At 37.0% G+C, this 26,632-nt stretch overlaps 4 protein-coding genes and 1 non-coding gene across 6 annotated transcripts; 2 read left to right on the top strand and 3 right to left on the bottom strand.

Moving 5' to 3' along the window:
* Nucleotides 1-387: 387 nt before the first annotated feature.
* LOC137747792 (uncharacterized) lies at nucleotides 388-2,795 on the bottom strand. Its single transcript, XM_068487938.1, has 10 exons — nucleotides 2,780-2,795; nucleotides 2,284-2,346; nucleotides 2,017-2,057; nucleotides 1,885-1,937; nucleotides 1,688-1,784; nucleotides 1,533-1,573; nucleotides 1,307-1,412; nucleotides 1,162-1,220; nucleotides 706-824; nucleotides 388-615 (listed from the first exon to the last, which is right to left on the bottom strand). The coding sequence occupies exons 1-10, from the start codon at nucleotides 2,793-2,795 to the stop codon at nucleotides 473-475; spliced, it is 738 nt and encodes a 245-aa protein (XP_068344039.1). The 3' UTR covers nucleotides 388-472.
* An 8,207-nt stretch (nucleotides 2,796-11,002) lies between these two features.
* On the top strand, nucleotides 11,003-15,899 carry LOC137747434 (PHAF1 protein At3g51130-like). The gene is made up of 15 exons (XM_068487541.1): nucleotides 11,003-11,952; nucleotides 12,336-12,418; nucleotides 12,631-12,705; nucleotides 13,259-13,326; nucleotides 13,399-13,504; nucleotides 13,612-13,672; nucleotides 13,768-13,934; nucleotides 14,166-14,228; nucleotides 14,349-14,396; nucleotides 14,484-14,597; nucleotides 14,700-14,799; nucleotides 14,885-14,958; nucleotides 15,131-15,235; nucleotides 15,325-15,390; nucleotides 15,547-15,899. The coding sequence occupies exons 1-14, from the start codon at nucleotides 11,856-11,858 to the stop codon at nucleotides 15,373-15,375; spliced, it is 1,212 nt and encodes a 403-aa protein (XP_068343642.1). The 5' UTR covers nucleotides 11,003-11,855; the 3' UTR covers nucleotides 15,376-15,390; nucleotides 15,547-15,899.
* Nucleotides 15,900-16,468: 569 nt separating this feature from the next.
* Nucleotides 16,469-16,541, bottom strand: TRNAE-CUC (transfer RNA glutamic acid (anticodon CUC)). The gene has a single exon. It is a non-coding gene; the product is annotated as a tRNA-Glu (tRNA).
* An 85-nt stretch (nucleotides 16,542-16,626) lies between these two features.
* On the top strand, nucleotides 16,627-19,096 carry LOC137747174 (protein CHAPERONE-LIKE PROTEIN OF POR1, chloroplastic-like). Of its 2 annotated transcripts, none has more exons than XM_068487218.1 (5): nucleotides 16,627-16,816; nucleotides 17,203-17,365; nucleotides 17,454-17,557; nucleotides 17,991-18,435; nucleotides 18,690-19,096. In XM_068487218.1, exons 2-5 carry the CDS (start codon nucleotides 17,217-17,219, stop codon nucleotides 18,838-18,840), a joined length of 849 nt encoding a protein of 282 aa, XP_068343319.1. In that variant the 5' UTR covers nucleotides 16,627-16,816; nucleotides 17,203-17,216; the 3' UTR covers nucleotides 18,841-19,096. The 2 variants fall into 2 exon arrangements, with proteins under 2 accessions (XP_068343319.1, XP_068343318.1); XM_068487217.1 differs by having other exon boundaries at nucleotides 16,627-17,000.
* A 762-nt stretch (nucleotides 19,097-19,858) lies between these two features.
* On the bottom strand, nucleotides 19,859-23,263 carry LOC137747173 (probable serine protease EDA2). The gene is made up of 11 exons (XM_068487216.1): nucleotides 22,818-23,263; nucleotides 22,564-22,719; nucleotides 22,291-22,473; nucleotides 22,057-22,173; nucleotides 21,870-21,923; nucleotides 21,715-21,786; nucleotides 21,204-21,409; nucleotides 20,978-21,072; nucleotides 20,632-20,706; nucleotides 20,431-20,514; nucleotides 19,859-20,193 (listed from the first exon to the last, which is right to left on the bottom strand). The coding sequence occupies exons 1-11, from the start codon at nucleotides 23,145-23,147 to the stop codon at nucleotides 20,078-20,080; spliced, it is 1,488 nt and encodes a 495-aa protein (XP_068343317.1). The 5' UTR covers nucleotides 23,148-23,263; the 3' UTR covers nucleotides 19,859-20,077.
* Nucleotides 23,264-26,632: the final 3,369 nt, after the last annotated feature.

The following is a 26,632-nucleotide window of genomic DNA, read 5'->3' as shown; positions in this document are numbered from 1 at the left end:
ATCTATGGAACCTATAGCAAAGGAGAGTTCACTGCACCTGAAGCTGCTTATATTGATGAACTGATAGAGGTGCATTTATTTTATTAAAGTCATTCGGTTAAAGGATACACAACGTTTTCTTTTTGTTTATATGTTTTGGAGTTTCACTTTCACAGGCTCACCTGATTGACCTGACCCGACAATCAGGTGAGCCTGTGAAAGTGAAACTCCAAAACATAAAGACAAAAAGAAAACGATGTGTATCCTTTAACCAAATGACTTTAATAAAACTACAAGAGATTCTAATTACTCCGGTAATTTAGTAGAGTATTATTTTTATTATAAGCTCTCCTTTCTCTCACAAGTGTTAGGTACGAAATTATACTCTTATGAATGACGAGTTTGACATCGCGAGAGGCCGTTGAGCCCAATTAGATAGTGAAGAAAACAAACAAACAAACAAGCCCAATCAGATGGTCACATAAATCACCATTCACAAAAACAAACTAACTGCCAAATCCTTCCCTAAAACAGTTAAACTGGCAGATCCACATGCTCTCTCTTCTCCGATATACGTCAACCGAAGAAATCCATCTCCATCTTTAAATTCGTCGTCAATTGCAGACATCGAGGCACCTGTGATATTCAGTCAAAGAATTATAACCTCCACAACTCTGGAACAAAGACAATATGCCAAAAATAAAAGCGAGTTACAAACTCACTCACCGGCAGGAAGTTCAGTGTTCTTGCAGAAGACACGCACATGGAATGTTTTACTGACCGCAATATCCATCTGAATCAAATCAACAAATTCTCCAAGAGTTTTCTGACGGGGGACATGGTATCTGCAACGACAAGAAATAGTAAGCAAACAGAACAAATTGAGAACCCTTTTCGTTTAAAACGAAGCTATGACAAGAAAGGAACTTGGACGGCAGATCTTATAGCTAATATGGACTATGAACACTACTTGGTGGAATCTTTCGCTACTTGGTAACCAATTCATGCACGTTGTAACTTGTAATTATATAACCATGGCGACAGTAACAAGCATTGAACTTTATTTCATACAATGAACAAGGACCAAGGCACTTCCACGTCTCAACAACACCATGAACAATCCCATTCAACTATAGCAATACACATCAAAATAATTAAAGCAAAAGGGAATTGCAAACACACTTTTTTACATCAATGTCAGGAACGTCACTGTCTGCCCTTGGATCCTTCTCCACACTCACCTGCGTGTGAATCTCATCAAATTAAAACAGAGTACATCCACCAAGTGCATAGGACATAAACACATTTTATGCAGTGAAAGTCTTACTGGTATATAATCTGCACGCTTCTCCCTCAACTGTCTAGCGTCCATGCAAGTGCGTTGTTCTTCTGAAAGATTACCATATAACTGCTTGTACCTCTCTAAATAGAACCTGAACGTACATCAAAACCATAAATGAAAACAAAAATTAAACAAATAAATAGCAATCTTATATCCATAAATAGCATACAAATCAAGACAATTAAAGCAAAAGAGAGAACTTGCAACTGACTTCCTCGTGTTCTCGCTCATGCTAGGACTGGAAGACAAAGCCTTCTCCCGCAATCACATGCATGGAGGCCCAAATTAGAACAATGTATCCACTGAAAGCTTTGGAAGTAAATATGATAATTATGACGTAAATATAATGAAGAGAGATATTCCTACCATCTTGTATGATCTCAAATTCCAAGGTTCTAAATACACAAACGCATTTCTCATTATGTCCACGTAGGCTCTTTTCCTTCTTTTCTCTGCCAACCTTCTGAAAAAATATTAAATCCGTATGTGAAAACTGAAGCATGTTCTTCCAATGTAGCAATAAAAATTAAGACAATTGGGCTACAAAGTCATTGGCAACAAACTTCTCTTGAATGTCAGGCATGTCACTCTTTTCAGCAGCTTTCTCAACAATCATCTGCACAACGGCAAAAATCAGACTAGAGCACATGCCACTGACAAGGAAGTGAACGTATCTGATTCGCTGAAACTCTTACTGGTATCGGGTCTGAATTGTTCTGTTCTGCTTGCATGCTTTCTGAATATTTTAGACCAAAAACATCAGAAAAAGACAGATGAGAAGATAAGCATGGCTGAGCAGTCATCATCATTTACAAAATACACCAAATGATCACTATACTATCTGAATCTATAAAATTTGGAATTATTCCTTAGTGAGAGCCATCTACCAAGACGAAATACTAAAATCCGCACATGGGTATTGCACAAGCAATACAATTAACCAGAAAGTTTAAAAAACATACCTAGATGATTTTCTTGCTTATAAGAACTTTCGCCCAAGTCAAAACTCCCACCACGGCTGTCCTCTGCAAAATTTCAAACAATAAACATCACAACAGTCTGGTGGTATTAATCTCGACTTAAAACTCGTGAATGACGAATTCGATATCAAATTAAGTCGTTCATTGTGTAGCCTAACCGAACTCCTCCCTCCTTTCAGTGTAAAATATATCACTATACTAAAAAAATTTGTGGCTTATTTTTGTCATTATCTTTAATTGGTCACTTTCTTCATTAAAAAAAGTCATTAATACTTTTATAAGAAACTTCATTAATCTATTTAAATTTGACGTATAGTTATATAAAAAAAATGTATTTAAAACTTATGGGTACATTTGAAAATAAACGTACCAACTTTTAGTACGTTTAGATTCTAAATGTACAGTGAAACAAAATGTATCAGAAATTCAAATGTGCCATAAAATCAAAAGCACCCATATTATAGGTTATCAAACATACCAATACAATCAAACATACCTTTAATAAAATTATAGAAAAAAATGTTTAATTAAATTCTTAAAAGAAACAGATGCTTAATCAACAAAATTGTAAAATGGGGCGCCTATTTCAAAACGCCCCACCAGATTAAACAAATTCGTAAGCACCACATTATCCATGATTGTTAGTTATTAATTAAACCAAAAAAAGAAAAAGAAGATACATATGTCTTGTTACATTATCCTTGACAATCAAAGCATAGCATGTAATAGAATTGACTCTTGCAGCCCATATTTTTCTTTTTGCACACACTTATTTATTACTATCCGTTGATTCTCATTTGATCCAAAGGCCATAAATGAACAAGGTCTGCATTAAAAAAAAAAAAAAAGTGTGTAAAAACAACTTCCCAAATATTATTTGCACCTAAAAGTTGACAGAAACCCCCAAAAGTTGAAAGAAAATGGCAGAATCAAAGCAGGAGGAGCAAGCGCCTTCTTACAAGAAGCAGGTATGGCTTTTACCCAAGTTTGTCGTCAAAAGCTTAGTCCATTACTGCTTAGTGGGAGTAATTTGGTTAAAGACGACGATGAAATTACAAATAAAAGAAGCGTCTTTCAATATTTTTGGTAATTCTTTTTGTTGTCGTCAAAAGCTAGTTTCTTGCTGAACGGGGAATTACAGAGCGTCAAGTTTTGAGTTCCGTTTACTATTTCTCTTTGCTAAATGAACTTCTGGACTATAACAAGCAATCATGGTACCCATTTTGTTAAATCAGGCGGGATATCTTGGCACTTTTCAGTTTTTAAATCTTGCCCATTTTGTCTTTCTTTGTGCGTATTTTGTTTTGTTTTCAATCCCATTATTCCCCCTTTGAATCTCAGTTACTTGCTGAAATGTATGCCATGGAGATGGAGAGGATAGCTGAGATATTCAAGATCTTAAGATTATTGTTACTTTATGCGTCACAAGTAGATATTCAAGATCTTGGATAGCTGAGATATTCAAGATCTTAAGATTATTGCACAATACCATGGTAGTGCTAGCAGTTACATATTGATATATTTCTCAATTTGCAGCTGATGGTGTCTTCAGCTGCAGCCCTTGGTGGTGCAGCTGCTGCGGTGGATATGGATGCTGGTTTGGCAGAGGATGTTGATGCAGACCTTGATGGTGATGAAGGCGTTGTCATAGACAATGATGACGACGGATCGGAAGCAAACGACGAAGTTGAAGGTGACGTTGGAGACGGCAACAATGACAATGATGGCGGTGGACATGGCGGTGGACATGTACAAATCCGAAGGATCACGTACGATTTGAACGTTCCTGTGTCTCGCATTGATCCACTCGGACAGCCTAATGCTGGTGCATTGCACCAGCTTGTGCTTAATGAGTTGTCCCTCCACCCGCTTCCCGGCATTGATGTCCCTGATGGAGGATATGGTGTCACGTACGTTCTCCAAGCCGGCAATGAACAACAAAGAATGGATCTCCAAGGCTTGCAGAATGTTCAAAATCCTCCCTGGATCAACCTGGCCGGATTTATAGTCTCTATTGAAGCTAGAGACTTGTTTCTCCCCAAATTCATACCCGTTTCCATGCTTACCCCAAGTGGAGATGCACTGCCCATGGGAACATTTGACATCCGTGGTTGCAAGGATGAAATTGATTTGATGTTAGATGTGGCTCAATTGGTGAATCCCGTTGTTATAGACAACACAGAATACTGGGTTAATTTGCCAAATTATCCAGATTCCATTCTAAATCATGGCGATATTGGTGAAGCATATTGGCCCCTTGTAGTCCAAGGGTTGTTGAGAGTTATGGTCTTCTTGCCGATTAACAACGACCACGATGACAACGCCTTCATCACCATCAAAGTCTGCATCAGCATCCTCTGCCAAACCAGCATCCATATCCACCGCGGCAGCTGCACCACCAAGGGCTGCAGCTGAAGACACCATCAGCTGCAAATTGAGAAATATATCAATTATGTAACTGCTAGCACTACCGCGGTATTGTGCAATAATCTTAAGATCTTGAATATCTCAGCTATCCAAGATCTTGAATATCTACTTGTGACGCATAAAGTAACAATAATCTTAAGATCTTGAATATCTCAGCTATCCAAGATCTTGAATATCTACTTGTGACGCATAAAGTAACAATAATTTTAAGATCTTGAATATCTCAGATATCCTCTCCATCTCCATGACATACATTTCAGCAAGTAACTGAGATTCAAAGGGGGAATAATGGGATTGAAAACAAAACAAAATACGCACAAGTAAAGACAAAATGGGCAAGATTTAAAAACTGAAAAGTGCCAAGATATCCCACCTGATTTAACAAAATGGGTACCATGACTGCTTGTTATAGTCCAGAAGTTCATTTAGCAAAGAGAAATAGTAAACGGAACTCAAAACTTGATGCTCTGTAATTCCCCATTCAGCAAGAAACTAGCTTTTGACGACGACAAAGAGAAATACCCAAAATATTGAAAGACGCTTCTTTTATTTGTAATTTCATCGTCGTCTTTAACCAAATTACTCCCACTAAGCAGTAATGGACTAAGCTTTTGACGACAAACTTGGGTAAAAGCCATACCTGCTTCTTGTAAGAAGGCGCTTGCTCCTCCTGCTTTGATTCCGCCATTTTCTTTCAACTTTTGGGGGTTTCTGTCAACTTTTGGGTGCAAATAATATTTGGGAAGTTGTTTTTACACACATTTTTTTTTTTTTTAATGCAGACCTTGTTCATTTATGGCCTTTGGATCAAATGAGAATCAACGGATAGTAATAAATAAGTGTGTGCAAAAAGAAAAATATGGGCTGCAAGAGTCAATTCTATTACATGCTATGCTTTGATTGTCAAGGATAATGTAACAAGACAAATGTATCTTCTTTTTCTTTTTTCTTTTTTTTTGTTAAATTGGTTTAATTAATAACTAACAATCATGGATAATGTGGTGCTAACGAATTTGTTTAATCTGGTGGGGCGTTTTGAAATAGGCGCCCCATTTTACAATTTTGTTGATTAAGCATCTGTTTCTTTTAAGAATTTAATTAAACATTTTTTTTCTATAATTTTATTAAAGGTATGTTTGATTGTATTGGTATGTTTGATAACCTATAATATGGGTGCTTTTGATTTTATGGCACATTTGAATTTCTGATACATTTTGTTTCACGGTACATTTAGAATCTAAACGTACTAAAAGTTGGTACGTTTATTTTCAAATGTACCCATAAGTTTTAAATACATTTTTTTTTATATAACTATACGTCAAATTTAAATAGATTAATGAAGTTTCTTATAAAAGTATTAATGACTTTTTTTAATGAAGAAAGTGACCAATTAAAGATAATGACAAAAATAAGCCACAAATTTTTTTAGTATAGTGATATATTTTACACTAAAAGGAGGGAGGGGTTCGGTTAGGCTACCCAATGAACGACTTCAATTTGATCGCTCCCCCCCCCCCCAAAAAAAACCCAAAAAACACACACGGGCCACAACAAAAATAAAACGAACAAACCCACCCAAAAATTAATTAACTAGCGACATCAAACACAAGTATGACAAGAAAACATTAATGTTGAACTATTTCACAAAGAAACAGAACACCAAAAACTTAAAGGAATCAATAAAGGTTGAAGAATTGATTATTGAGAATTGAAAAACAACAGAGGGTCAAATATCAATCAAATGGGGAAAGAATTCTTCAGCACAAATCATAAAAGATGAACACGTTCTTAAGGGTTTAATATCGGGGAACAAACCTGTTTTTGGGCTATTCCCAACTAAAAATTCCAATTAGAAGCCTGCACTGTATTTTAATGTTTCTCAATTTCTCTCTTAATTCTCATATTTCCAGTCTCATACTTCTTACCAAACTTATAAATATGCAAAAGAACATTGTAGTAAGTCACCATGGAAGTCAAATCAAGAATCCAAGACATACAATTAAAGAACAAGAACAACAGAGCAAATTTATCATAAATGAGCACCAAAGCATACGACCATTTAGGGTAGCAAGAAAAAATGACAAATCTTGACTTAGAGTTAGAAGAATGCAGGATGACCATTCAAATATTTAGATTTGTGTTAAATTGATTTCATGTTCCAAATTAGATTGCTCATTGTGTGGCGAATTCGATACCAAATTGAAAAAGAAACCCACAAATTTCTAACACTACCCCTAATATTCAAAGAGAAAATTAGGGTTCCTGTCAATAGAAAACAAAAAGCTAAAAGTTTTATGGTTCCTTGAAAATTAAAAGCCCTAAATTTTATCATCATACTCAAACAGACGAAAGATTCATAGAACGAACACCAGCTTCTAACATTACCAACGAATCCATGATATCAAAACACAAAAGAAAACGGTGAAAATCGTGAATGATGACACCTTCGCCGGCAGCCATCGACGAATCCATGACGACCCCAACTTTCACACAACGTTCATACCTGTTTGTTTTTGGGTCATTTCTACTCTCTCTCTTTGATTCGGTTTGTTGCAACCAGAACCCCAAACGGCCAACACACTAATGAAAATTTTATTTGTTTTTTTTTTTTTAAATTCTTTTTTTGGAGAGAGAGTGAGGGAGAGGATCCAAATTTTATTATTTAGGGAACTCTATTTCTATCCGGAAAAGGATATTCTCTAAATCTTCTTCGTGGGAATTCGAAAGATCAATCAATTATATCTGTTTATCGTACATCGTACGATCAGTAATTATTTAAAATTTAAATTTGAATAAATAGTAGCTAATGAAAACTGACCGCATGATGTACGATAAACGAAAATGATTGATTGATCCCCGGATTCTCACAAAAGGATCCGGAGAGGATCCTTTTCCTTTCTATGCCTCTCTCTTTCTATAATGGAAAAGCAACGCACTTCCATGTATCAAAAACACAACTTGAAAAATAAGGGTATTCGGAAGTAGTTTTAAAATAACTGAAAGTATTTTTTTGTTAAATTGATTTCTTGTTCCAAAAGCATATTTGTTTTTTGAAAGAAGCATTAGATTTGTGTTTTTTGTAAGAATGGCTTATAGTGCTTTTCCATGATCTACCTAAATTTTTACAAAGAAATAATTCAAAATTTTTTTTTATTAAAAAACGTTTTTAATCATTTTAAAAGCACTATCAAACGAGCAATAAATTGTTTATTAGTTGATAGTTTGGTCCAAGTAATTGCCATGATCCTGTAAATTGGAAAAGGAAAATACTTGAAATTATATTATAAATTTTTTATATTGGGATAAACTCACACTTTGGATAGTGAAACAACAAAAAAAGGGACCTCACAAAACGTTATTATTCATGAAATTATAAGTTTTTTCGACAACTTCTACTACTTCCCAAACTAGTTTAACCATTGCGGTTTTAAAAGGTAGTTATTAAGCATTTATCTCCACTAGCCTTTCTGCACGTGCGAAAGGTATTTTTTACATCACGGCGCGCTATGCGCGGCATTCAGGGTTTTTTTACCTTTCACATCTATGCATACATAAGGACATCTTTACTACAAAAAGAATTCATACGTGTTCTTCATGCCTTACACGTGCGAAATGTCGTTTTTACATCACGGCGCTCTACGCGTAGCATACGTAGTTCTTTTTTCCGCTCCACAATTATGCATGCATAAAGACATCTTTATTACAAAAACTTCAAAAGGCATACAAATTTCGTTTGAAAAAGCTTGGCTATGGTTCGTTATAACATCAATTCATATTTTTTGTAACCCAATTTAAAGTTGCTAGAACCTATTCAACCAATTTAAGGTTGTCAATAGAAGATTGTTGACTGAAGTCAACTAAGGAAGAAAAACTAAGTAAATTTTATAAGACAACTATCAGTACACTGCAATATTCACCACATTAATTTTTGTTTTGTTAGTGAAATGAATAAGTCAAACAAAAACATTAGAGTTGGAAGTCCATACTCACTCCGAAACCCACTAATTGACCTTTGTTGACTTCTGAGGATGTTAATCCACACATATGTTAGAAATCCACCATTTATGATAAACAAATACATGGATATCTGAAAAACACCAAAGGAACAAACATAGATTCAACAATTGAGCACTAATTGAAAAAGAAATTGATCCAGTTAGACAGAATCACCATTCTTCAATTGAATTGCGGATGATTGCTCTGCTTTTTCTTCGTACTCTTTGTTTGGTTCTTAATGCAATGGCAACTTAAAAGATTATAAGGGTCAATTTGGTTACCTCAAAAGTCTTGGAAAATTTGAACGTAAACTCATTATTTTTGTAACATCACAACCATAGAAATTGAAGAGAACTACACAACCATTGGCAATATAAAGCTTTAAACTTTCTCCAACAAATGAAATCATAGGACTCGAATTTAAGGTATGGAGCTAAGGCCTAAACATACCAAAATACCCATGATCTTTCATAACACACTGCCCCTCGCCATCAACCTTCACCAACTCATCTCTCTAAAACTCCTCAAGTCCTTCCCACTGCCAAAACCAGAGTAAATCCTTCCTCCGCCGCAACCAGCAACTTCACTTCGTCACTCCAGAATGCTGACTTCACCCGGCAAAACCTCGCCACACCTTCACAGAACCACATCAGTAGAAGATAAGAGAACAAATAAATAAAAATCACAAACCTACAATTTAGAGCATTGAATTAGAGAAAAATATATGAATGACACCATTTTTAGTTTTGAGCGTATGGGAGAAAAGGATGAGATTTAGGGCGAGGAGGTCAACTGATCTTTTTGATTCAAATGTGCAATTGTAGTGGGTATGAAACTGATCTCTTTTTTAGGGAAGAAACGGTTAATTGAGAGAGGTTACTGAGAAAGTGGGGAATCATACAGTCTGAAAACAAAACACCACCTTTATTTTTTTCACTCACGTCTTCTTTTTTTTTAGCTTTTTAAATATTTTTTTTTATTTCCGATTTTTCTATTTTCTTATGACAAAATTACCCTTGCAAATTTGTTTCTATTATTTTCGGCCAGTTGTGATTTTTTTTTGTTTCGAGGGCTTTTTTGTCCAAAAATTTTTGGTGAAGCCTTGAGACACCAAACTCTCCTTCTAGCTTTCTAATATTAAAGATTAAAGATTAATTAATGAAACTCTTTTTGTCAACCAAAAGAGGATGAAAATACTACTTAGTCTTCTATCACATAAAAAAAATAATGGGCGATAATGTAATTTCATATGTCCAAATTTTACTGTTTTTTATTGAGGCTTCACATACAGGTGATGTTAAAATACCTTCAATATTTATAAAAAAAAATTAAAAATTAAAAAAAAAACAAAAACAAAAACAAAAACCTCATACAGTTTTTTATTGAAGCCTTGTTTACATTGTCGAACAAGTTTTTTGACGTGGCTTGTGTTGATTGAACGATTGCGTACATATTGTAATCGGTTTTAAAAGGTAGCCGAAGGGTGGCCGTTGATCTATTAAAAATAAGCCAATCATTAAGCTATTTTAGACAGTCGAACAAGTTTTCCATGTAACTTGGATTGTCGATACATACTGTCATCGGTTCCTTTTTTTTAAAAAAAAAAATTAAAGAAAATAATTCAAAAATTTTGAATTTTAATGATATGAATAAAATAAAGGATAAAATGAATAATACCATGATTAACTTTTTAGTGTAAAAATGTGATTTTTCGTTAAAGTGAATAGTACTGTGAGCTTTTCGTTAAAGTTCTTTTTTTTTTTTTTTTGTCCAGTCCTCGTCATTGGTCGGGCTTGACTCGAGGCTAAATTGACCACTTAAAAGCCAACTGCTCTTGTTACTCAATACTACGGTCTGGTGATATTTCTCTCTACTTATAAATGAGAGATCTTATGTTCGAATCTCGTAGATGGTGAATTCGATACCAAATTAGGTTATCTATTGTATAGGTTAGCCAAACTTCTCTCTTCTCTTAGTGTAAATGTATAGCTATGCTCAAAAAAAAAAAAAAAAAAAAATCAACCGCTCTTTTACCCTAGGTTGGACATGACCCAATAGGTTGTAACTTTTAAAAAAATTGAAATTGGTAAATAGCTCGTAGCTTAAATGGCTAGGATAAATTGCACATGAGGTCCTAAGTATGAAATTTTGAATTTCAATTGTCACAAAATAAAAATCAATAACTATTCCCCAATTCATAGTATGCAATTTTGAAAAATATAAAATCCCCGATTATCCTAACAAAAAGCACCAATTTGCACATATCTGATGGTGCCAACCCTAGCTTCGTTTGGGGTTGGTTAGTCGTTCTCCTCTTCCTTTCGTCGTCTTCTTTTCCTTCCTTTAACTGTGTGTTCCCCCTGCTCTCTTTTTTTATTTGCCCTTTTCTTCTCATCCCACCTACGTCCTCTTCCTCGTTCATCCTTACTCCTATTTGCAGTCCTACTTTAATGAGATGGTGTGTAGAGCTTAGGTGCTTGCATAGGCTCGGGTGTTTCCAATACAACCCCTTTCTCATCTCTGTCTGCCTTTACCAGCAGTGTTGCCCGTGGGTTCTCACAAGCTTCTTTCTTCTGATAGCTGGATTTCTTTATCTGGTTGTTGAATTTTTTCAATTGAGGCTGCATACCTGGTGGTGCTTGAAGTTAATGTTACGATCGGCAAGCTGACGTGAGGTTGGAGGAGTGGAATTACATGGATCGTGTTGGAATGGAATGTTGCAACTATGGCTGCAGTCGATTTCTCATATTGTTTTTTCTGTTCTTAGCTCAAACTATTGCTTGAGCTGTGCTTTTGTCTGTTTTTCTTTGGCCCATTTTTTTCTTGTTCATATGCTAGCTTTGGGCTTTTGGTTTGTGTTTGTTTTTTTCGGTTTGTAAAGTTTGTGTTTTTTGTTTGTAATAAATGTTGCTCAGCTTTCTCCCAAAAAAAAAAAAAATTATGAACGAAAAAGAATAAAAAAATAAACGACACGCTTGGACATTTCGTGCGCAGCGAGGCAAAGCAAAATTCACAGCGAAGCGTTTTTTATTCCTATTTAAGCATTCAACACCTGTACAGTTACTTTCGTGAAAGTAACGGAGTCCATCGTCATCGTCGCCAAATCACGTCATCTTCTCGAACCAGTAATTATGTTGCAGAGGCCTCGACGCCGCTGCGAAGGCACCGCCATGGGCGCCATCGTCCTCGATCTCCGACCCGGCCTCGGAATCGGACCCTTCACCGTTGGTAATCGGCAGTTAATTTCTGAATTTTCCTTGCTGATCAAATTATTAATTCGAAAGTTGTTCATTTATCCAACCTGAGAGCAAGAATTGCTTGTGGAAATTGAAATTTGAATTGAATTATTTGCGAGCGTTTCATTTCTGTAAATTAATTCTACCATATTTGTGAGTTATCTCAGCTGTTTGATATCCGTGTGGTTATATCTTGGTTAAATTTGAGTTGTTCTTTTTTCTTGGTATTTTTAGAGTCAAGTAGTTGATGGTGTAGAGATTGGATATGAACAATTGATTTTGCATGTGTTGGTTTTTGAAATAAATTCACTGGTGTTAGAACCGCAGCTCGGATTATTTTTGGAATTGAATCATGGATTGAAATGTTTGTTTCAGGAATGCCAATATGCGAAGCATTTGCTCAGATAGAGCAGGAGCCTAACATTTACGACGTTGTCCACGTGAAGTATTACGACGAGGTTGGATCAGTTTGCCAAGTTGTGTATCATTATGGCCTGTGTAATCTATTGTAGAAGCACATTTTGTAGGGTTTCATATTTTTTTTCCCCAATATTAGGCGTATGCGCATGTCTCGTGGGATGAAACAAATAGCTCAGTGATTCATAAAGTGCATGTACTGAAATACCGATAAGTTGTAATGACTGCTTATCACTGTTCTTCTCCCATGCAGGAGCCCCTGAAGTCGGATATTGTTATCAGCTTTCCAGACCATGGCTTTCATCTTCGTTTTGATCCTTGGTCACAGGTTCGTTTTTGCATACGTCTGATTTGTTCTCTTTCGTGCTCGTGCCTTTTTCTTTGCGTATCAAAAATTTGTTTTACATATGCGGCGATCTTTTGTTTACTTTGATTCCTCATAAATATATGACCCGAGGGTGGTGCAGCTATTAACTAATGGCCATGTACTGTGGCGTGTGGTATTTACTTATCAATTAAAATTGTTACTATTTAAAGAAAATCCACAAATACTTGACAGGATTCTTTTATTTTAATGGTTGTAGTAGCTAATACCGTGTGTTAAAAGTTACCTTAATTGGTTGTCGTACAAAATAAGAAAATGTCTGTGGGATGTTAGAGCGGTATGCCATGGGTAGTCCATGAAACACCTGGCAGATAGCCATCCTCTTCAGCTATTTTTCTCTTTAGCGGGTTAATACGGCTATGCTTTTGATTCGTATTGTCTATTTTATTTAAAATGGCAGGTGAATTTGTACATGGATTGCTATTACTGTTGGATTGTAATATCTACAACTACCTCCTGATATGATATGGCTTGCTGATTTGAAATTTTGGTGCAGAGGCTACGTCTTGTTGAAATATTTGATATAAAACGGCTTCAAATGCGCTATGCTGCTTCCTTGATTGGGTGAGTTACTTTACTTGAGGCTTTCTATTATATACAATGAGGCATACTATTGAATTTCGTCTCTACTTTCAGGGGACCATCCACATTAGCGACTTTTGTAGCTGTATATGCACTATTTGGGCCAACTTTCCCTGGAATTTATGACAAGGATAGAGGTGTCTACACTCTTTTTTACCCAGTATGTAAATTTAACTTGACTTTCATATTTCTTTATTTTTATCTACTTATGAATCATCTTACAAGCTGGAATCTGTTTTGTGTCTCTACCAACCACGGCTACTGTAGGGGCTTTCTTTTGCTTTTCCAATTCCTAGTCAGTATACAGACTGCTGCCATAACAGAGAAGGTATTTTACTGACAGTGTTTACTCAATTGCTTCTTGCTTCAAAAATTTTGCAAGCTCTAATTACTTGAATTTTTATTTTCTTTTGTTTATGAAAGCGGAATTGCCATTGGAGTTTCCAGATGGAACCACACCAGTTACATGCCGTGTCTCTATATATGATAGTTCGACAGATAAAAAAGTTGGTGTGGGGTCCCTAATGGATAAGGCATCTGCTCCTCCATTACCTGTTGGCAGCCTGTATATGGAAGAGGTGCACGTTAAGGTTTGACTTTTTTCTCCATCTTCCAGGCATAATTTCAGTTAAACCCTGGTTTATTTTCTTCTATGAGCATGAGGGGTATCATGGAGATTTTAAACCATGATTTGGAGAAGAATCAAATGCTTTTGCTTTGCAGCTTCCTTCATTTGTGGTTTACTATTGCCCCAGTGAGCAGTTCGACACAGGTGATTGTTGTTCTTGGATGTAATTCAATTCAGTTTTTATTTTATCCAGCTAGGGGAAGAATTGTACTTCAATGTTGGTGGCCAGAATATTCCTTTTGGTGCATCACCTCAGGCAAGTTTTGATTTTGCTTTGTTTAAGCTCTAGTTAGTCTTTCTATTTGGCTGGCTAATGCTGCCATTCCTTTCGTTGTTCATCCTGTGTAATTCATGTTTTTTCTTCTTTTTTTTACAGGATGTTTGGACCGAATTGGGTCGTCCGTGTGGGATACATCAGAAGCAGGTAACTCCCACTGTTATGCCTATGTAGAATGTTTTCTAAATGCATTTGTCTTCTTGTTGGTGATTGTTGATTCTCTGTGCTGTGTAGGTAGACCAAATGGTCATTCATTCTGGCTTGGACCCTCGTCCACGGACAACTCCCTGTGGTGATTACTTCTACAATTACTTTACCCGTGGTTTGGATATTTTATTTGATGGCCAGGTATTAACTTATTTTCTGGTTAAAAATACATTCAAAATGTTTTGCATGGTAATATTTATGCTTGGAAGTTCTCAGATCACGTTTCTTTTTGTTTGCCTCCAGACTCACAAAATCAAGAAGTTTGTTTTGCATACAAATTATCCTGGTCATGCAGATTTCAACTCTTACATAAAGTGCAATTTTGCCATCTTTGCATCTGACTGTAAGTCCCCCGCTGATTCTTCTGAAGTTTCGAGTTGGATTTATTGACTTAGAAACCTGATAAACACATTAATCATCCCTTGCAGTAGGGGGGTCTTATCAGGATGTAAATAACGGCAAACATAGGATTACACCTAGCACAAAGTGGGAGCAAGTGAAGGTAAACTTTCTCTTGGCCGTCATTTTTTAAAACTGTTATATTTTGTACTTTGTTTCATTGTTTTCCATCGGTAACGACTTTCTCATTGATAGCTTCTGTCATCAGTGTATTCCTTCCGGTGTATCTTGATCATGATTGGGGTCATGGGAGTAACAAAAGATTACTTTTGTAGGAAATCCTTGGGGACTGTGGCCGAGCTGCTATCCAGACTCAAGGTTCTACAAGCAATCCGTTTGGATCTACTTTTGTATATGGTTATCAAAATGCTGCATTTGAGGTGAGATGATGATTGCTAATTCATCGTTGCTTATGTTTTCTATGGTTGTGCACGGGATTGCTAATAAATATTTTGTTGATTATCAACAGGTGATGAAGAATGGTTGCATTGCAACCGTGACCCTTTTCCAGTCATCATGATTCTGTTGCAAACAGGTACTCCATTTAGTATTATCATGTCCTTGCTCATTGGCAAACAAATGCATTGTTATATCCCATCTATGAGATGACCATAAACAAGGCATGTTAAATTTTTTCCGTCCGTCGTAGAAATGCATCTCGTGGTTCAGTGTTTTGATTTTTTTGCCGCAGTTGGATGATGGAACTTAATGGGGAAAGCCGTTTGGATTCATAAAGTCGGTGAAAGCGGCTGTCAGCATGGCCGGGATCCATAATTGTACAGTTGTATAGATTAAGTTTGTACAGAATAATTTGTACGGTAAAAACACGTAAATACTCTGCATCTTCTGTCACTGTTCAAATGGAAGTTTGTTCTGTAAGCCCCTGATGCATTATCCGTTCCCAGATTGTATGACGATGTTCACACTCGATCGACGTTTATAGATTTCTCGTAGCTGAATCAGCCTTGTATCATTTGGGATGACAATATCAGTGTACACAATGAAAAGAGAGTATGAAGGATTTCATTTACAAGTGCCTATGTACATTGTAGTGATTGAGAAGTTCGTTTTCTTCGCGTGGCGAACGGCGAATCCTTTTGCAAATGAACTCTTTTAAGGGTTACAGCTACTTGATGCTCTCCAGAAAACCAATGTAGATAAAATTGCGATTGTATTGAATCAACTGAACTTTCCCGTGCGCAGATTATACAAAAATTTGAGTGTTCGAAGCTGAAACTGCTATTTTTAAAGGTGGATTCTCATTTCTTTTTCTCATTCAAAACTGTGCATGAGACTTTCACCTCGCACGATGGTTTCTGAGTGATAAAAGAAAGAAAAACTCGTCTTTTTTTTTCTTTGAGTATCTTCCTCGCATATGTATAAACATAATCTATTCAAAGTCTAAATGTCGAAAAATGATTACTAATCCTTCACTTTTTGGATCTCTTTGTCATTAGTGGTTGCGAACGAGTCTCGATCTTTTGCTAATAGCAAGTTAGAAATGATGAGAAGAGACTCAGTTTCTTTTGCAATAGGAAAATGACTGTTCATTTCATTAGGTAAAAAAGGTCAAAAATAAAAGAAGAAAAAAGTGGTAAAAAAAAAGAGTCACATTCCGTTGCCGGGACTTGAACCCGGGTCTTTCGGGTGAGAGCCGAATATCCTGACCAACTAGACTACAACGGATTTGATGTTCTCTAATACTATTTACTAATTTATAAATGCAGGTACTTGTATACAACAAGCCAAAAGACAGTAGGCAGCAGGGACTAGCACCTTCCTTGGTTTTCGGCAGCGAGGAAGGATTAGGAGGGTTTTAGCGTTTTTGGCCTTCTCTTCTCTCTGTCTCTCTCTTATCCGCTGTAGACGACGACGCCGCTGTTGCTGCCGCCACGGTCCTCCGCAAAACCCAGTCAACACCGCCGTCTTCAGCCCCTTTATCTTCCACCATCCTCCACCAGGTTTACCAATTTGTTCTCAAAAAATTTCACCCTTTTTTCTGCTGTAAGTTTCTTTGCCGGCTCAGAACTATCGCAGTCTGTGAATTCCAATCACTCATAAAAACATAAGGGATTGATTAACTTTGCAATTGGTCAAAACCCAGAAGTCAGCTTCTCTCGAATTTACTGCAAATTTCAGTTCCAGGTAAAACCATCACAAGTAAAGAAAACTGGAATTTGGGCAGCTAATTGGTATTGAATTGCATTTTCCTGCCATTGCCTTGTTGGGTTTGTGTTCCGGAATATCACCATAAAATTGTCAGTTTAAATGATTCAGTGGTTATCCAGAAATGAACCATTTTGTCCCTTCATGCAGTGTGTTTGATTCTGTTTGTTTGTTTCGACAGAGAGTGCTGCGACGATGACTGCTGTATCGGGATTGACTGGTAGTCCCTCCAGATTCTGCTTCCAAATTCCAGCACGAAGTTCTGGTTCACTACGAGGGCAAGTTTCGAATTTCCCTCATAGTTGGAAGCCTGCAGGAAAGAATGATCTACTTCGTGTGGAAAGGTACAGCTAGGGCAGTATCAGTTATTAGTTTCACGTAGTGTGGTTACCTTCTCGGTTTTCTTATTTGTTTTCTTCTAAAATCAAGCAGAAGTTATTGGACTGGTTTTGCTCAAAGGTTGAACGCACGGAAAACACTTCTGATCAAGTTTGCCATGGATGCATCCTTCGACGATATGTCCAATGAACCAGCTGGTAATTTTCATCTTATTTTTCTGAGAGCAGTCATATTTTCATTTACTTTGGATGTTGTTGTATATGTATGAGTGCTTGTGTATAACTTCCTTCAAGCTTGAACACACTGGTCCTTATTGCACAAAACGGTATGAAGAAAATTGGAATGTAGAACTTAACATGAAGGGTTCTCAACAACCCTTCCGCTGGTGTATTTGGTTGCGGCCTTTGACGTGTCTAAACTTCGTAACCAATTCGAACCAAAACATTTAGGTGCATTTGTAGGAGTCTTGACATCGGTAGCTTGGTTAGGTTAAGACGTATTTCGTTCAGCCCTGTAACTGTTAATTTGATAAATTACCATTGACCTGATTCGTTTTTATTAGATATTGTAATGAATCAGCATCTTTATCTCTCTGATCTGTTTTCTTCTTCACTGCCTTTGCAAGTAAAGCTATATTTCCTAGGATTAATGTGAGGGACCCCTACAAGCGACTTGGAATAAGCAGGGAGGCTTCGGAAGATGAGATTCAAGGTGCAAGGAACTTCCTTATCCGACAGTATGCAGGTCACAAACCAAGTGTAGATGCAATTGAATCAGCCCATGACAAAATAATCATGCAGAAGTTCTATGACAGGAAGAACCCAAAAATTGACTTTAAGAAAAAGTACAGGGAAGTCAATCAGTCCCGTGTTGTTCAGGCTGTGAGAAATAGGTTCCGAACTCCGTCCACAAATTTCATTATAAAAACGTCCATTGCATTTCTAGTGCTTGCAGCTCTCACTGTTCTATTTCCAACCGAAGAAGGTCCAACCCTTCAGGTTGCCCTTTCCTTGTTGGCTACCATCTACTTTGTACATGACAGGCTGAAGAGCAAATTACGAGCTTTCCTCTACAGGTACGTAAATAGTTTCTGTATAATTACTGTATTTCTCTATTGATTTGTCCATATAGATCAACTGATTTGTTCTCTATTGAAATTTATTCTTTATTATACTTCATTATCTTCCGTGTTTTTGAATAATTGAACCGCAAATTACAACATGCTCTTCCTTCACTCCAAATTTGAACTCCGTATCTTAACTCACCATATTAAAACTTTAAATTTGGCAACGGCGAAAAGGTTTGGATAAATTGTTTGCTTTGGTGCAGTGCTGGATCATTTGCTTTCTCATGGCTCTTGGGAACCTTCTTGATGGTGTCTGTGGTTCCACCTCTGCTGAAAGGACCAAGGAGTTTCGAGGTGACAACGTCATTGATAACCTACGTGCTACTCTGGGTCTCGTCAACCTATCTCAAGTAGTTTCTGTTCTAACGTAACGACACAACTCAATTTTGTTGGAGTTGGAAACCGCAGATTTTCTCGGAGATTTAGCTCATGCGCCGACTTTTCCGCTATAGTTACGGTGCTGATGACGATGCTGATAATTCTGGCAAATTGTACAAGAGATTTGTTTTCTGTCATTTGGAGAAATTAGATGAAAGTTAAGATCGGTTTAAGTAATTGACCTTTTGTTTCCTTATTTTTGTTAATTATAATAACCAATCATTTTATAGAACCATGTGTTTTCTCTTTTTATTTAGGTGGCATCCTAATTTAATCTAAATTATTTGGAGAAGAGTTCAAATTTGGGTGCAAAAACAAAGGACGCATGCTGTTCTAATTAATTTGACTATAATTAGATTTGCATGACGTGATAACATATGTCGTACTGTTCTAATTGTTTTCGGTGTTAATTGGTACAATGAAGGTAAATTGACATAAGTTTTATGATTCTCGCAGTTGACCCTCTCAGGGCTACTGAACTTCATAGACGGTCTGTGGTCGAGCTGTGGCGATGAGAGGATTATAATTTTCACAACCAACTGGGTTCAGCATCTTAGCCTCGAACTATCCAACCGAGTTCAACATCTTAGTCTCGAACTACCTTGGCATTCGTGGCAAAAACGACCACCGCCTGTGCGGAGAAATTGAAGGGCTGATAGAGGACGAAGAGGTCAGCCCTGCTGAGGTTGCTGAGGAGCTCATGAAGAGGGACGATGCTGATGTCGCTCTTCATGGGCTCGTCAATTTCCTCAAACGTGAGAAGGCCGAGAACAATAAAAAGGAGGAGGAAGGGGCTGATGATACTGAAATTCAACAAGCAAAGAGGCCAAAAAATGGACGAATACAATAAAAAGGAGGACAAAGAGGCCAAAAAATGGGCAAAAATGCAAACGATGAATCATTGAATGTGTAAAATAAAATGTCGCACATTCGCTCTTTTGTTGGAAAAGAAACTTAACAACATGAAACAATCATCACAAGATCATACAACGGATTACCAAAGCGGTTCTAAAATGCGCGCACGCGCTTGTTATTTTTCAATGGATTGTCCTGATATGTACACAAGGAAAGAAGAGGAACAACAATATACCAACAAATACGATCTGTGGACATACGGGGATATCCGTCATACATTCATAACCAAACATCACGAGAAGGCACAAAGTCAGATTAAGATTGGCTATACAAGTAGTTCCCACGTCAGAAAAATATATTACATGTAACTCCTACCGGCTTCTTGACATTCAGATAGCCACAAGTCGATGTGTTCAACAATCTGTTGCCTTACTTTGTTGACTGCATCAGGGTTGCTGCAGTTCTGGGAATTGCCTGAAACCAAAGTGATAAATCCTAATTAAATACGATAGCAAGCATTAAAAACTTATCAACAAGCACCGCCTTCCATGAAAATCTTGTTCGGATTCAAGGTATCCAACTAATTTGATTGACACAATTAAAGCCCTTTACAAACATGGAAAACTTCCAATGGCCGCTAAAATTAGGAAGCTTTTCCTCAGAAGCTAGTATGTGTCACTGAGGTTGCACGGTTACACTAACAATACATACCTTCAAGGGTTAAAGGAGACTGAGGGCATCCTCTCAAATCCGTTCCATGGCCACAGTTATGGCAAGAGATGATGTACGAAGGCACTGATAGTTTATACAAAAGACGAGAATTCAGAAAGATCTAACACAGTTCGAATATTTTCGCATCAATTCATAGGATATCAGTAATGAAACTTTTCATGGAAGCAATGTAATACTCACTATCTGGAGATGAAGTTTGTTTAGATGCATGACGCCAGGGGTCCTGTGAACCATTTGTAAAAACTATTTTTGAACCTGCAGATTCATTTTTCATAAGATCAGTAAACCGATTATTGATACATCGATGAGGTTTATTGTAGAAAAAACATGGAAAACGGATAAATGATGCCATAACTGGTACTAAAACAAATGCTCTCAGTTGGTAGGCAGTCTCCGGGGATAGGTGGGGTAAGGTTACGAGCCAGTATGAAACAGCAGATAGAAATTATGCTACTTAAATTGTAATATATAATAACCGGGGAAGATATTTACATATAAATAGGGAAAGAGAGATTGATATTTTTACCTGCAATTTTTGTGCCTCCATAGTATAAGTTTGTTGCAAGAACGTCAGGATAGATGCCGTCTCCAAAAACATTTTTGCAAAGGTCTTCATGGTATCTGTGACAATGAAAAACTACGAATCAGAGACGCATACAAGAGCTATAAAGTTGAACTACAGGTCTGTAGGAAAAGGTAAGTAGAAATAATAAACAAAATAGTATAATAAAAAGACATTTTCAGAATCATACTTTGTGTCAACTTTTGAAGACCTGATGCTATCATTTGCAGGAGCCACCTGAAAATATGCAACTTCAGTACAAACTTGGAACCACCACAATCGATCAGAACTGCCCTCAGTAACAGCAGTGTTCTTCAAGTGTTTCTGGTTATATGTATCAACGTCAATGCCAAAAGTTCCAAGGTAATAATCTTTAATGTATTTGGCATACGCTTCCTGCAAGAAGATTATTTTTCCCATTAGAAACATTAGACACCCAGAGAAAATTAACAAAGGCATTTTCATGAAGAATAAAAGCCCAAGGGCAGAATTGGTGGCGCTCCTTACAAGTTAAAACGCATAGAGATAGGTGCATAACGGGTAATTTATTTAGACACTGCCAGGTAGACTACAACTACTGTAAACACGTTGACCAAAAAACAATCTAGTAGCTGAGGATAATTGTATAACTCAACTGTGGACCAAGATTGCTTCATGCTTCAATTAAAGAACGAAGGGGAATGAAAAGAAGAGAAACATACCACCAAATCCTCTCCATTAGTCTTTGCTTGAACAAGAGGTGAGCATAATTTATCGGGATTTCCATATTGAAACTGCAAAATGTCAAACAAATAATCATCAGTAATTTGATAAACTGAAAACGGAGTGACAAAACTCAGAAAGAAGTAACACTTACCGCTATAACAGCAGCATCCGCCAGAAAATACATGAAGTCGCCATCAATATCAAGCTGCACACAGACTTAAGGTCAATATGCAAGTGAGAAAAGAAAAAAGAAAATCCCACCACTGAGAAACTAGACTCGGGCTATTAAATTACAGCATGATTTACAAATGGTGAGTGCAAAGTGTGAAAATTCCAACCTGGCTTGCACCAAACAACGCTCTTATTGCTTTTCCATTAGTTGTGAGACTTTGTTCAACAAGATGAGTAGTTTCTTGAAGTGCAGCTTTACATTCTGGACCTGCAGACTCACCAATCTGCATTTGGAGAGGATTGTAGTTATGCAAAAAAGGGCCGAAAGTAGAGACCAAAACTACAATTCATTCTCGTCCTAAAAGGGCGAAGCGAAAAGGCCAAATTAACCGAGTGATCACCTGCTGGTCAAATTCAGTGAAGTTATAAATAGCTTCAACAACTGCAGAACTTGCAAGACTTCCACATGTCAAATGCGGGAACTTAACCCGAAACCACGCACTAAGAGCTCCCGGGTAAGAAATACCAAACACGAACCACGGATTGTCACCCTTGGTTCTATTCAGCTTCACATTTAACCCATTCTAACACAACCACACCACAAAATCCAGTAAATTACAAGCTCAATTGGGTAAAATATCTAATTCCAGGCAGCAAATTCAACAATTTCTTGCCTGATAAAACTCGCGAAAAGCCGCCAGATCGAAAAGCGCTTGCTTGGATGACAAGTACTTCAAATTCTGCGTTGTATGCGTATTGAAAGGAGAGCTTTTTCCGTAGTATCGATGCTCGGGCGCAACGATAGCTGCCCCAAACTTCTTAGCCAACACCTGCAAATAGGGAATTCAATAAAATCTCCAAATTTTCCGATTTTTCTTCTAAAATTACAAATTTTACACCTAAAAATTCGGAAAAAATCAGAACTTACACTCAGGTAATCGTTGGCAATGCCGCCGCATGCGGATTCTCCGCAAATTTTGAGAAAAATTGGTCCGTCGGAAGGTCTGAAGTAGTCGAGAAATTCGTAGTAGCGCTGCGGGAATTTGCGGCGGTCGTACGGCGAGAAGTGGTCAAGAGTCTGATCGAACCACAGCTCCTCCTTCGTCAATAACCTTCCGCCACCGCTTCCCAACGAGCTCTCCAGCTGAAGAAGTGTTCGCGGATTGACAAAGCCATAAGAGAGCGGCGTCCACATCATCATCGTGAAGAAGAAGGACAAGAAGAACGAAAACGACGTCATCATCGGAAATCGGGTCATCGGACCGGGTGGTTGATTGCGCCGCAGGTGGCGGTGGATGGTCTGTCAAAGTCTCAACTGAAAAAACGAAAGCTGTTTCTATAAACGTTAACAACTGCAGCAAGCGATCCTTTCTGTCCTGAATTTTAATTAGATTTTGATTTGCTTTGATTTAGACCGGGCCGGTCTTTATAGTTACGGAGGGCTGATGGACCGGCCCAAAATTTGGTGGTCTTTTAGTGGGCTGTTGACTGATTCATTTATCTGGAGTGGAAATGAAGAACCAAAATTAGAATGAATAAAGGTGTCTTTGTTAATGTTTTGCAAAAATAAGTGAAAAATACATTTCATAAACTGTTTTGTGATACATTTCATAAACTGTTTTGTGAAAAGAAACTCAAAAAATGAAAATGTGTTGTAATATAATATGTGGATGACCCACATGAATAGTTTGTTACTATTCATCCAAAGAAAAATCAGATGGATTACTATTCATATGAAGAAAAATGGATGGATTACTATTCATGCACAGTATTTTCACTATTCATTTGAGGAAAGTTTGTAAAGTGAATAGTGTTACTACAATAATGCTTTGGTTATAAAATGAAAACATACAGAGGAAAGAAAGAGGAGTTATGAAAGACTCGGCAGGCAAGAAAAACGGAAGGAAGAGAGAAAAGAGAGATGGGAGAGTTATCTTTATACTCCTATTATTTCAGATTATAAATGAAAGCACCCATGTTGCCCCGAGGACATACTCCAGTCACACTGATTATAAAGGAACCTCGTAAATATTGTGTCTTATTTCATTTATTCCACTGCACACACACTGCTGATTTTACAACAGAATGCAAAAAAATAATATTTTTTCTAAGTTATGTAGCATATCAAATTGATATTTCCTATGCTTTTCAAGAACATTTTTTTAAAATAATAGAAAATAAGAGGTACATTATGAAACAAAGTTAGAGTAAAAAAATAAAATTATGTACGCTACCATTGTTGTCACCATTGCCCCCACTGTTGTCACCATTGCCACCACCACCACTATCTTACCATCATCATCATCACCGCCACCATCTTTTACACCACCACTTCCCATCGTTGTCACTTCTATATTCTCCACCGCCATCACCCTCACCACCAGCGCCACCATCACAGCCACCACCATTAACACAACCACCATATTTTCCACACCATCACCCCTGCCACCATGGCCATCACCACCTTCACTGTCTCACTGATGCCGCCACCACTATCGAGTCCGTCACCACCGCCTCCCATCACCATCATCATATTCTCCACCATCATTATCCTCACCATGGCCACCACCACCTTCATCATTTCTGCCACCATCATATCAACCACCATTTTCACAATCATCCATCACAACCATTGTTAACACAACCATCCTCTACCACCATCGCAACCTCCAGCCTCCTCCACCACAACCACCGCAACCATTCTCTCCATCAGTTCCCGCTTCCCCTCTATTGTCACCACCTATATCTCACTGCTGCAAACACCTTTATTGTCACCACTACTACCACTCCGCCAACCACCATTGCTACCAACACTAATCCCGTTCTTAACCACCATCCCACCACCACTACCATTAATTATTACCAAACACAAATTTATCTATGCATATATTTACATTTGGTAGTATTTTCATTGTTTTCATTCTAAAAAATTGTTATCGGATTAAATTACCAAATGCATTCTCAAATCATAAAATGCACAATCCTATTTGTCATTTTCATTTTACAAAACAATTTTTATAAAATGTTACCAAATGGGTTCTCATATTGATGTTTCTTGCAGAAAGCACATCAAATGCTTTTAAAATAAAAAAAATATTTTCTCTAAAAACGGTTTCTGAAAAGTAATTTCTAAACAAATCATTATAAGATGTAAGTTTAAGATAAAAACGATCGATGTCACCCAAAGGTTGCCCCCCTACACATGAATGCCACCCAAGTCCCCTCTTGTCACCGATTCTCAAGTGACAAATGTCCATTGAACTGATAGATCAATTTTTGAACACGGGACAAATATCTAACCAATAACACCATTAAATTTATATGTTGGTTGCAATCAGAGGCGGTGTTGAAGGCATGCAAAAGATGCAGCGGCACAAGGCCCTTATGTCAAAAAGTCTTTAAAATTTTCATCCTTCAATAAATATAATTTCCAATTAAAAAAAAATCAGTTTACATATGAAGATTGATTTTCTCGTTTCAGGCAATGTGGAACCTAAAATATTTTGTGGTTATAGGAACGACGTCGTAACTAGGATAAGGGTAGGGTTGGTTGCATAAGTACTTAAGTAGAGTTGGTTGCATAACCTCGAGCGAGCTTGACTAATTACGCTACCTACCTTTTCAATGCATGCGGGCGGGAATAGTGGTTGCCTAATTGGGGTGAGGATATTCTCCGAATCCTTTTATGAAGAGATTTTTAGTGTGATTGGCACACGGGTGTACATCACGTGTCACTATATAAATAGTGAAATATATATGTTAAAAATTTAATAACTTAAAAAATAAAATTTATCATTACTTACATAAAAACACGTAATGTACCACCCGTGTTTCCCTCACAATGAAAAATTTCTCTGTTTTGTGGGATGCTGGGGATCCTCACATCATGACCGTTTATCGTACATCATGCGGTCAATTTTCATTAGGTACTATTTGTGTTTAATTTTAAATAAAAAATTCAAAATAATTTTTTATCACACAATGTACGATAAATGGTTAAAATGTGAAAATTTCTAAGATTTCCACCATTTGAATCCGGATATAATCTAAATCCGCGTGATTGGATAACCTATGACTTTTCTACGACGTGGAGAGGAACGAAATTGACACGAGTGGAGCTTGCCCTCCAAGTGTTTAGATACTATGTAAATGGTGTTGCATCAATGGGCGAAGGTACGCAATTCATACCATACATTTGAAAGCACCGATATACATTAACTGACGTGAGCGTCAAATTACCTTTTGCAAGCACACCACCCCCCGCTTATATAAAGCGCATACAAACACAGGCGTCTTTTCGTAATTCCCTCAGGGATAATTGTTAAATCATAATTTAAATGGGCTGTTAAAGAAAACAAAATTTTAATTAGTGAGATTATTCAATTAGTTAGATTGAGATGCCAACTTTGATTGTTGAATTTTGCATGAATCCATTGTTTAAAAGAAAATCTTGAAAATTGTCCCCCAAAAAAAAAATCCTTGAAAAACTATCTTAAAAAAAAACCCTTCTGTAAAATTCGCACAAGACTTCTAAAATATCATAATGTCCTTAGTTGCAACTCTTCAATCCATCCAATATTTTTGTTTTAAAAAATGATAATTGTAACTAAATTACTTGAATACTCATTAATTTCTAAAGCAAAAAAATTGATCCAAGAAGAAGGCAGTAACCCAGTGAAGACCATAACCTATCGAAAAAAAAACCAAATAAAAGTTTTCTTTTTTGAACAACAATATTATCTA

This window comes from Pyrus communis, chromosome 10 (assembly GCF_963583255.1).
Source record: "Pyrus communis chromosome 10, drPyrComm1.1, whole genome shotgun sequence".
NCBI classification, from domain to species: Eukaryota; Viridiplantae; Streptophyta; class Magnoliopsida; order Rosales; family Rosaceae; genus Pyrus; species Pyrus communis.
This window is presented reverse-complemented; position numbering and strand designations above follow the sequence as displayed.